Source organism: Octodon degus, unplaced genomic scaffold (assembly GCF_000260255.1).
Source record: "Octodon degus isolate 3935 unplaced genomic scaffold, OctDeg1.0 scaffold00276, whole genome shotgun sequence".
In the NCBI taxonomy this organism is placed as follows: domain Eukaryota; kingdom Metazoa; phylum Chordata; class Mammalia; order Rodentia; family Octodontidae; genus Octodon; species Octodon degus.
The window spans coordinates 183,204-194,312 of record NW_004524852.1 but is presented as its reverse complement, the minus strand read 5'-3'; the positions used below and the strand labels follow the sequence as shown (position 1 = coordinate 194,312).

Below are 11,109 nucleotides of genomic sequence, written 5' to 3'. Positions count from 1 at the left end.
TGTTTTAGTAAGGGTGTAAAGGGTCTCTCTACATAGACTGGACTCGTAGTGATCCACCTGTGTTCAGCCTCCTAAAGAGCTGGGATTACAGGCATGTGCCACCATGCCCAATCTTTTTATTTTTATTTTTTTTTTTCTTTGCGGAACCAGGGATTGAACTCAGGAACTTGTGCTTGCCAGGGAAACGCTTACTCCACTGAGCCATCTCCTCGGCTCCATGCCCAATCTCAACATCCATCTCAGTGCGCTCTGGGCATGGGGCTGGCACAGCACGCCTGGGATCAAAACCAGCAGCTGCATCTGCCTAAGCAGGGGCTTTAATCCGCTGAGCTATTTGGCCAGCTATCACTTGAGACCTTTGGTCTCTGCCAACATTTAAGTTGTTTGTTGTTTACCAGTTCTCACCCTGGTCTCTAGTCCTTCCTCCTGCACAGCCCTGCAGTCCTCATCTGGTCAGGAGTGGGGTTGCAGCTGAAGGTGGAGAGGAGGAGGAGCTCTATAGCTAAGAGAAGTGGATCTAAAACCTTTTCAGCTCTGCCCAGGCCCCTGTAGCTCTTGTCTTACCTTTGTGTTTCTGTCTTGCCAATGTCTTCTGAATGTGGCGCATCAGGCATCCTGAAAAAGTAAATGGAAAGATCTAAGGGTATCAGTAAGTGTGGAGGAATATCTGTTACTGTACTGTTATATTTCCTTCATTTATGAAAATCATTACAAAACTAACCCATTTATAAATTTATGATTTATACAAGAGTGGATTTCAAGCTGTATGCACTATGTGCACCTTTGTTTATCAATTAATCAATTTTTTTTTCAGAATCCGGGATTGAACTCAGGCCTTTGTGCTTGCCAGGCAAGCACTTATTCAACTGCACTATCTCCCCAACCCCTCAATTCAATTTTTCAAAAGTTTTTGAAATCATAATTCAGTTTTAAACAGAAGGGAGAAAGAAAATCACTAGAAGTGCTGGATATGTTTATGGTGTGATTTATAGTGACAGTTTCAGGTTCACATGTGGAACCACATAAAGATGTATATTTAAACATGTGCACTGTTTTGTACATGCCATAAATTTTTAATTAGAGTGTCAACAGATAATAGGAAAATATTTCCACCAGACTAATACGATATCTTTCCCTTCATGGTCACTATTTATGGAATTATAAAATACCTAATTAGTGCAGAGACTTCCCTACTTTTGATCTTCATTCCCACTGCATCAGGAGCAGGAGCAGAACTGCGCTGCCCTGTGCTCTCTGTTCTGCCTCAGCTCTGTCTGGGCCCCTGTGGTTTGGGTGCAGCTGCAGGTGCCAAGGAAGCACTGTGTGCTCACTGCACAGAGGTAGGTGGCTGAGTCGCTGTGCTGGGTGTCTGTGATGTGCAGGGACAGGTGTCGGCTGGCTGTGTTGAGCTGGGCTGTGAATCTTCCTTCTTCTTTGTCACCGTTGGAGTATATGGACATCAGCAGCTCGGGGCCTCTCCCAGGACACTGTCGGTACCAGCAGAAATACGTAGAAGTGCTGTCCCTGTAAGTGCAGTTCAGAGAGGCGGTGGCTCCCTCTGGAACACGGAGGGACTCAGGACTCTGCCCCACCTCCTTCTGCTGGCCATTCACCCCTGGGGAAAAAGACAATGGTCAGACAGAGCAAACTGATTGAGTAGTGGATGTTCATTCTCCAAAGTGAATGTTATATCTGGGTGTTGTGGTGCATGCCTATAATCTCAGCACTTGGAGGCTGACACGGGATGATTGTTGTGAGTTTGATACCAGCCTGGGCCATAAAATGAGCTCAAGGCCAGCCTGAACTGCACAGGGAGATCCTGTCTCAAAAAGACAAAGAAAAAGTTTTATATTAATGAGCCTCCCGCCCTTCCTTATATAGAGGTAAAAATTGTTGATGTTGTTCCCACAGTCCTAGGAAGAGACAAGTCCACATACTGGAATGTTATATTCCCCTACAAATGCCCAAACTCACAAATGAGCTGAAGCCACAGGATCAGTAAGGAAACACTAAAGGATTCCATCGTTCTTCTCTCCACCTTGTTCACTGAGGATTCAGATTTAAACCCTAAAAATGGGAGAATTCTTCAGACCCTTCTAATTCTTCTGATGTAAGAAACATAAAAATCAATAAAGGAATGTTTTTTCAGTTACAAAACAGAGGTTCTTCTTAGTGCTCCTGCTAACCACCAGTCACCTCCCTTCATCTCTCTCTCTCTCTCTCTCTCTCTCTCTCTCTCTCTCTCTCTCACACACACACACACACAGCCACAGTCACACTAGAACATGTCTTTAGAGTTCCTGAGTAGTTACTGCCCTCTTGTGGACTTACAATAGATCTGAAAACAATACTCATAAGGTGGAGATTTATTTTGTGAACTGTTTAAATAGAAACCAGAACACTTTAATTAAATTAAAACTTTAAGAAACACTTGTTCCAAATCAATCGCCATGTATCTGTAAATTGTATCTGTAAAATGTGTATAACTTCATCTATTTTACATGAATTGGCAATACAGAAATATGTACAATATTTACTCTGATTGATAGAAAGATCTACGTTTCTCATATCTACATTAGAAATGTTCATTTGGTACCGTCATGGTTGTGGGTTATGCAAGGGAAATAATACAATACAAGACACATATTTTATGAGATTATTTTATAAAGAACCACCCAAAGAATTATATTCAAAGAATGCAGGAAATCTGTTCACACTCTAAAGACCAAAGACTCCAGCTGAGCTCCTGGATCCTAATATCCTGTATGAGTCCAGCTGAAAACCTAGAGCCCATAACGACACTTCCTACAAGACCAGCAGGAGGCCTAGAGCCCATGATGATGTCTCCTGCAGGCTGGCTTCATGGCTCTGTGCTGGGAAGGTCCAAAGGTCAGGGGTGGAAGCTAGGAAGTCTTTGCCAGCAGGATGAAGGATCTGCGCTGGCAGGCTGAGGGGTCTGCGCTGGAGCCAGGAAGCAACATTCAAGGTAAGATCCAGAGCACTGCCCAAAGGGACCACAACCATCCTCAGCAGCATAGAGGTCCCGAGCTCCTCTGAGGATGAGGAAGGCTGAGAGCCCACCAGGAAAGCCAAGGACGAGTTTCTGCAGCAGACTGACCTGTGCGCCATCTTCCCTTGAGTTGGGAAGTGATGCTCAAGGTGAGGACCAGAGCTACCCCAAAGTGCATGCTCGCCATCCTCAGTGACAATGAGGTGCTGAGCTCCTCCTCTGTCAAGAGAGCCACTTTCATCAGGGAAGCCAGCATGACAAGGTCCTCCAAGAAAGCCAGCAGCTTGCAGCGGCTCCCAAACAGCTTCCATAACAGCCTCCTGCAGCTTTGGTAGTTCTTTCTCTTACATTGTTGGTAAGAGTCCTTAGGTGGGCCTCTCACAGCCAGCACCACCACAGGTCCATTCAATGGGTGGAACAAGGTGGCCAGCCACCACAGGTCCATGGATGATTCCGATACTCACTTGAATATAATTTAACCAAAGTCATGCAATGATAACATAAATAAAGCTTAATACTAAGTGTAAAATAAGATTAAAGTCTCCTTCATCTTGTATGTTCATTTCTGGGAATGGAAAGTCTCTCTTTTATTTCTTTTGGACAATTAAATCAAAGCTCAGCATGTTGGTCTACTGCTGCTGTGGGAGTCATAGTAAGAGATACTCTCTATCCTAGCTGTCTGGGCTCTAGGGCTTCTCATAACTTTAATTAAGTGCTTTTTGAGACAAATTAAATGTATTTAGTCCCAGCCTCTGTCTGGCAGATTTATCAGAAGGGCCAGTGAGTGGCATGCTCATCATAAAAATTTCTACACACTAACACAACGCAGGACGAAGAGGGGACAAGGCTGATGGCCAAGTGAGGCTTTCTTATTCCCACATGCCTCAGTGAGTGGGCAGTAACACAAGGCTGTGACATTGACACCTGCACCATGTCTCAGAGGTGTCCATCCAGGGAGGAACTGTTACAGATGTACTGTCCCCTCAAGATCCAGCTTGTTCACTATACCTTGGACCGGAACAGAGCATTTCAGCTTTTTCTGATGAGAAAGGGTACTGATTCTGTGTACTGGAAGCTCTTGTGTTCTTACTTTTCTTACTTAATTTTTAAAACCTGACGTGATTTTTTTAAAAATGAAAATACTGAGAAAACTTTCTCCTAAAACCCAAAATAATTTAAATAATAATGTCCACTATTGACAAGATATTGAAAAATCAGCATCATCAGTGTGCCAGTGTTAAAATTACATATTGCTGAAAAAGATCCTCATGGAAAGTAGAATTTCAGTGTCACGTGTTATCTCTTATTTTAGGAACTGTATTTCCAATGAGACTAGAAATTAACAAAGTGCATAAAGCACTCACCTGTAATCTCAGCAGTCAAGAGACTGAGGTAGGAGGATGACTGAAAATTCAAGGCCATCCTGGGCAGCACCAAGAGCTAAATGCCTTTTTTAAAATTTTCATTGTTGTTTTTTTGCAGTACCAGGGACTGAACTCAGGACCCCATGCTTGTCAGGCAAGCACTTATTCTACCCTGGCCCTAAGTGCCTGCTGGAACCACAACATAAGACCCTGTTTCAACAACAGCAGTATCAATAACAGTATAACAAAGCTAAGCATTGCCTATAATATTTGGAAACAACATAAAAGGTGATTAATCTGAAAAATTTGTGTAAACCAGGAAATCATTGAAAAATATTCTTTCAATTAGTTACCTAATTTAGAGACTTCGAATTAGCTAAATATACAGTGAGAAGCACCAGTCATGTACTAAATACTGGATATGTTATGACTGCATTACATAGAAAAATATATCTCTATGTGTATAACCTCCAAATTTTAAATATTAGTGCAATTTCTAACCATTCAAGAGTTATAGAACTTTTATTTTTATTTGAGTGCTTATATCTTCTGATTTGCCTAAAATAACACCTTTAATTAAGTAATAGGTTTAATTTAATTTACTTGACTAAATTACTTCCCTTAAACTCTGACTCTTGCTTTGTGCTCATTGTGGAAAAAACAGTTGTTAAGGAATCTGAAGACCTGACTCTACTTTTGGTTATTATTGGTATAAGTCATGCTTTCAGAATGTTACTTCATGCCTGTGTCCAAATTATTTCATCAAATTAAATGAGGGCCATGGGCTGGTCAGTTTTGGTAAATCATGATTAAGGTAGGAGGTCACATCAAGCTATACAGAATGAAGCTTTTCATTTGTCATACATGCAATTACACTTTAATTTATCCTAGAAAAAAACATTAGCAGCACATCTAGCATATCATTTCACAAATACTATCAGTTAAACCAAGAATAGTTTTAATACAGTTATTGTTATGGCTTGTGTCTAGCTGTCCACCCAAACCTCATGTAGTCATGGGGCTGCTTCAGGAGTTTGTGACTGATTCTCGATCCAATGCTGGGGTCATGGGTGTGAGTGCCCTGCGGCACACACTCTGCATTACAGGTGAGGAGAGAGAGAGGCCAGCCACCCTCCTGGGCTGCTTCTCTTTTGGCTCTCAGCTCTTTTCCACCACCATGAACAGAGCTCTCTGCCTTGTGCCACTCTGCCTTGGAGCCAGGTGAGTATGGACTGAAACCTTGAGTAACTGTGAGTTAAATAAACCTTTCCTTCCCTGATTTTGAGCATTGGTATTTGTCCCAGCAATGAGAGAAGAGTAACTGAGACAGTTATTCGTGAAAATTATTTAATGTTGAATAAATGTGTAAAATATATACAGATTTATAAAACTACTGTGAAGATTGTGATCAAAGTGGTAAAGTTCTAGTGGTAAATGCAGAACTTTGTGAAAAAATCATTTTTTTGGACAAGAAGGATCTGTCTTAGAGAGGCATTCAAGGAATGAGAAGAGTCTGTGGGCAAACAGAATAAAAACCAGGCTAGTGAGAACTGAAGAATGTAGAAACAACCAAAGTTCAGATACATCACACATGGTACATGCATCATCCTTCCATATTTGGGGACAGAGGGTATAAGGAAAATCCCCTCTAGACATAAAGAAACCTCCTTCCTCCCTTCGTCCTGCAGCCAGGCCTGTGCTTGGGGCTCCACTGTAGGTGGCTGTGCTGCACAGGTTTTGGAAACACTGGTCTGCAAAACGCATCAGCAGGTAGTTGAATCTGCAGCATGAGAAGCTGTGTTATTTAAAACACAGCATAACTGCCTCCCAAGTTCTTTTTAATTATTTTTTCTCTGATCTTTCCATGAAGACAAAAGTCCCTTCCCGGCACACTGTGGGCAACCCCAGAAGCTGAGGTTGTTCTCCCAGGAGGTGTGTGCAGGATAGCAGATCTCCTCCCCAGGACTCTCAGGAATGAAGAGCTGTGCTGCAAAGAGCCCACCAGGGTTTCAATGCAGAGTTGACCCAATAGGAGATTCATTAGAGGAGATTCATTAGTGATACTTCCTCCCATCTATTGTGCAGGAATTGTCCATTAGTTGGGAAAACTGTCTTCTGATACTTAATCATTTGATAAAATTAATTTGATTCAGTCCTTTCAACCTGTGTTCATATGGGTGTTACTACAGACAGTGAAATGCATGTATCGCAAGTTTAAGTAATTCTGTCCACAATCACTTCATTTAGTGACAGCTACAGTACTTGAGTTCCTATGACTTTAATCACTGTAAGATACTGCGGGTCATGAAAGGCAACAGTGGACATGCCTGGGGTACAATACACACTTCACAGTGTACTCCTGTAAAAGAAACTGCACACTGTACACACATCAAGAGCTGAGCTTCGTGAGGGAAACCCTCTTGGTGTTCTCATTTGTCTGTTTTTAATTACTCCTTAAATCCATTTGTACACTTAAACTTTATTAAGTATTTGATAAATAATTATATAATGACTGCATTTGATTTGTGTCTGTCCTTCAAGACCCGATTAGATTTTCCTCATAAGGGTTCCCCTGGCCTGTTTTGAGTCCTGGTGATACCTGGAGAACAACGCATTGTCTCCACATAATTGGAATTTTATCTATTGTTTAAATTCTTATGTATCTCATATATTTCCTCACTATATAAGTCTCTTGTGATAGCTTAATTCTAGCTAGAACCAGTTATTCTATACAGTTTATCAGGAGGGTCAAAGCTTTTGATGCAGATCATGGTACATATAAAGCATTCATAATCTTCCTGAGTACTAGACATTGTTTTTTTTTTTTTTTCCTTGTCTGCTTCATAATTAGCCAAGAGGAGCATCTTTGTTGGCTTTTGAGCACAAATGTTTTAATTTCTTGATAGTGTCGAGGCTTCAACAACAGTGGTTATAATCAGCAAATGTTTGCTGGGCACTTACTTTGGACCAGAATTTCATGTGTAGTAATTCATTTAATCCCAACCACTACTGGCAGAAATAGAAATTAGGAGTTTGACCAAGGTCACAGAGAAGCAGGGAAAATCATGCTCAGATGCTGTTGGTCTTGCCAAAACCACCTTCCTCTTGCCTAACATGTCATCCAAGCGCTGCTGAGTTTGCGAAAGGATGAGCTCTCGCTCACGGAGTCCTGAGCAGGTTCAGCGGCCTCGCATGGCTTGCTTTCAGACATCAAGGAGCGAGCTCCCTGAGAGGAAGTGAGCAGCGCAGAATCTGCAGCTTTGTCAGCCTCCAGGGAAGGCAAGAACGGAATTTAGGGAAGAGACTGTCAAGACAATGCTATCATCAACTCCATTCTGCTTTGATTGTTTAAATGCCAGGCGCTTTTTCAGAGAAGCCATGGTAACTTCAAGTGTATGATAGAAAAATCCTACCTTGTTTTATCATGTGTTCTCCTCTGGGGCAAATTATCAGGAATTACACAGATCTCTTTTAGTGGTATTTTAAGAGTATTCTAATAAATTATATGTAATATAGGCATAGGGGTGAAGACTTGGCCCTACATAGAAAAACAAATGCCTTGTAAAAGTTTAAAATATTTAATATTGTCAAGCAACTAAGGGAAACATAAATGATATCACTTTCACCACAAGCACAAAAGAAAAATTAAATCTGCTCAGCATCATTTTTCACATTTTCATTTACTACTGCAAGGGTTTTGCTGGCCCCTAGGGAGAGTGGCTTCCGGTCTCAGAGTATCTTCGTGGTACTTGGTGGAATCTGATAAGGCCCTCTGTCTCACAGAGTCAGAAGAGAATTATGGTCCCTGAGGTAGCTGAGTGGGCCTGGTCTGGAGAGGTCTGGCTTTATCCCTCCCCACAAGAAAGAAGGTGTGGGTGCTCTGGTGCCCAGCATCAGACACGCATCACTGGTGGTGGCTCTGGTGCTCAGTGACCGATGGAAAGGACACCTGCTGCCACCTTTGGAGAAACTCAGAAAGCGAAGGCAGAAGCAGGATGCCCCTGCAAGGGAGGCCAGAGAGCCCTGCAGTTTGCAAGTTAGCTGGCCTGTGTAGGAACCATCTCTGCAGGAGGCACAAGGAGGGACTGGATTTATATTTTTTCCTAAATTTCTTTGAAAAAGTCTTTCCTTCCTGTATTTGAACGTATGTGTATTTGCTAGTGATTTGCTTTTTCACCTGTCCACTTAGTCAATAACTTGGCAATACCTGGAACCTTGAACAAACTAGTATCTCCCCTCAACAAAACTACCATCCACTTCAGCAGCAGCAACAGCAGCAGCAGCAGCAGCAGCAGCAGCAGCAGCATAGCACAGCTGTCTCACACTTGTGAATGCCCAGACGGGCAGTGAAATTTACATATTGATGACAGTGATATATGTCCGTGTTTATAGCAGCACAACTTAGGATAGCTGAATCCCAACAGCAGCCTGTATGTCCATCAACAGATGACTAGATAAAGAACATGTGGCATTATTCACAACAGAGTACTACTCTGTCATAGAGAATAAATTTGGGTTATATTTTATTTTATTTTTTTTTCCAGCATCGGTGATTGAACTCAAGCCCTTACTATTGCCAGGGAAGTGCTTATTCTACTGAGCCATCTCCCCAGCCCTTGGGTCATATTTTTAGGAAAATGGATGTACTTTGAGACTTTAACTTAATTAGTTTCACTTTTTATTTTACATAAGATAAATTTTCAGAACAATATAAAAGGAGAATAACAATAGTTAATCCACCATATATCATTATCTTCAAAGTAGTTACTCCAAGTATAAGACATGAAACTGGAATTTAATGAAATAAATGAGAATCACAAGGTTAAATATCATATGGATTCTGAGAAACTCGTAGTGTTAATAATTTTAAAGAACAAAATAAAAGATAGATAATAGGAGACAGGGAGAAAATCATTTAAAGATGGGAAGTGGACCAAAACCTGGCAGGAGGGGACAGAAGAAGGGAGAAGTACGAATAATTAAGATGTCTTATGTACATATACCAACACCCCACAGAGAAAGTGATCACTGTGTACTACACACAGGTGCTAAAAAAAATTAAAATATTCTGACAATAGTACCTTTGCTTGAGTGAGGCTATCTGGAGTCTACGCAGACAATCAGGTTGAAGTGCATATTCAATCATGTCTGCTGTGAATACTCGCTCACTAGTGAAATTATAAATGGCATAGAAACAGTGCCCTTGCTCTACCTCCTGCACCTAAAGACAGCCTCAGGGTGAGGTCTGGGCCCTGCTGCAGGTGTCCGGGGGCACGCTGAGGGCACCACACATAGGGTCCTGGTGGAGTGTCTGTGCTGCCAGGCTGCGGAGTGCAGGGAGCCGTGCTTGGTGGTGGGTCTAGAGTTGCTGTGCTCCTTCTAGTCAGTGTCGTGAGCTCAGGAGCATTCACGTTGCCATGGAACAGGCGCTCTCCTGCCCCCTCTCTCTGCTTCACTTCAAGTTCTTAAAAGGAGTACAGCATAAATACACTGAAGCTTGTGGCTCTCTCCTTGTAGACTACGCTCTGCTCCACTGGAGTTTGCCGCTCGTCCCATTTGACAGCCACGTGGATCAAGACGTGGACTCTAGACTCAGCTCTGTCCCATGTGCTTTCTTCTGTACTCCACACAGGAATCGCCGCTGAATCAGAAACTGACCCATTTTCTTCTCTCTTCCCACCCTAATGTGCTGTGCTTACCCCCAAATCCTATGAAAATCCTCGCTAACTTCCTGCGTTAGCCTGGCTAAAACCCTGCATAACTTACAACCAACAAAAAGCGACTAAATTCCCAAGAAGGCCCTCAGATGCTTCCCTATTTTCATTCTGAGGACTTCTGCCCTGAAGTCTGACCTGTCTATCCAGGGTCCTCTCCTCCTTGTGACAGTCCCAGAGCTCTTCAGGAGTGAGCCTATCAGCTCAGAGGCCAGATCCAGCTAACGCATTCACACCTGCAGGTGGGGACGATGCCAGCGCTGCCACCTTGGAGACAGGACTGTAGTAGCTCAGAACTTCCGAGTAAGGCTGCTGCTCAGTGTCCTACTGACATTTGTAATGGGGTGTATAATATCAGCCCTTGGATGCCCACATGAGTACAGCAGCTTACTAATTAAAATGTGTATTTGAGAGCCTCACTTGAATTCTAACTCTACATGACATTAAATAGAAGAAGTAAGTTTTAATTTGCTCATCTAATAACAGATATTGTGAGCACAAACCTCTGGTTTTCTTTTTTTAAGAAAGGGGGATTGCTGTGGTACAGAATGTCTCAGACCCCCTAGGTAGCCCAGAGTGGTCTCCAATGTCCAATCCTTTCTTCAGCCACCAGACCTCTCAGAGTATAGGCATGTGCCACCAAGCTCAGCTGAGTTTTGAATGATTTAAAAGAGACAGTTCATGGAAATGGCCTGTGCTGTGACTAGCGTGGACAGAGGTTTTCCTCTGTTGTACTGTTGACTGCACCTTTAGTGTCCAAAATGTGGTCTGCTGAAAAGTAAGTACATGGTAAATTCTGACTGAATAAATGGTGGTTTTTTTTTTAAAGTTTTATTGATAAATAGATAGCAATGAGACAGTTTCAAATCCAATCACAAGTACAGTTTCAACAAATAATACACTGCATATATTCTTCTTAGTGGTTAATTGCTGTACAAGAAGTGGACTTGTGATCCTATTTACAAACACCATTAGAACAAACCATTCTATTCATTAAGAGAATGCAACTATATATCTATCC

The 11,109-nt window shown here is 42.2% G+C and overlaps 1 gene segment (V, D, J or C); it reads right to left on the bottom strand.

Moving 5' to 3' along the window:
* Positions 1-413: 413 nt before the first annotated feature.
* On the bottom strand, positions 414-2,029 carry LOC111814164. The segment is given in 4 exon segments: positions 414-471; positions 565-615; positions 1,321-1,615; positions 1,975-2,029. Coding segments are annotated over 4 exon segments (453 nt in total).
* Between the last annotated feature and the right edge of the window lie 9,080 nt (positions 2,030-11,109).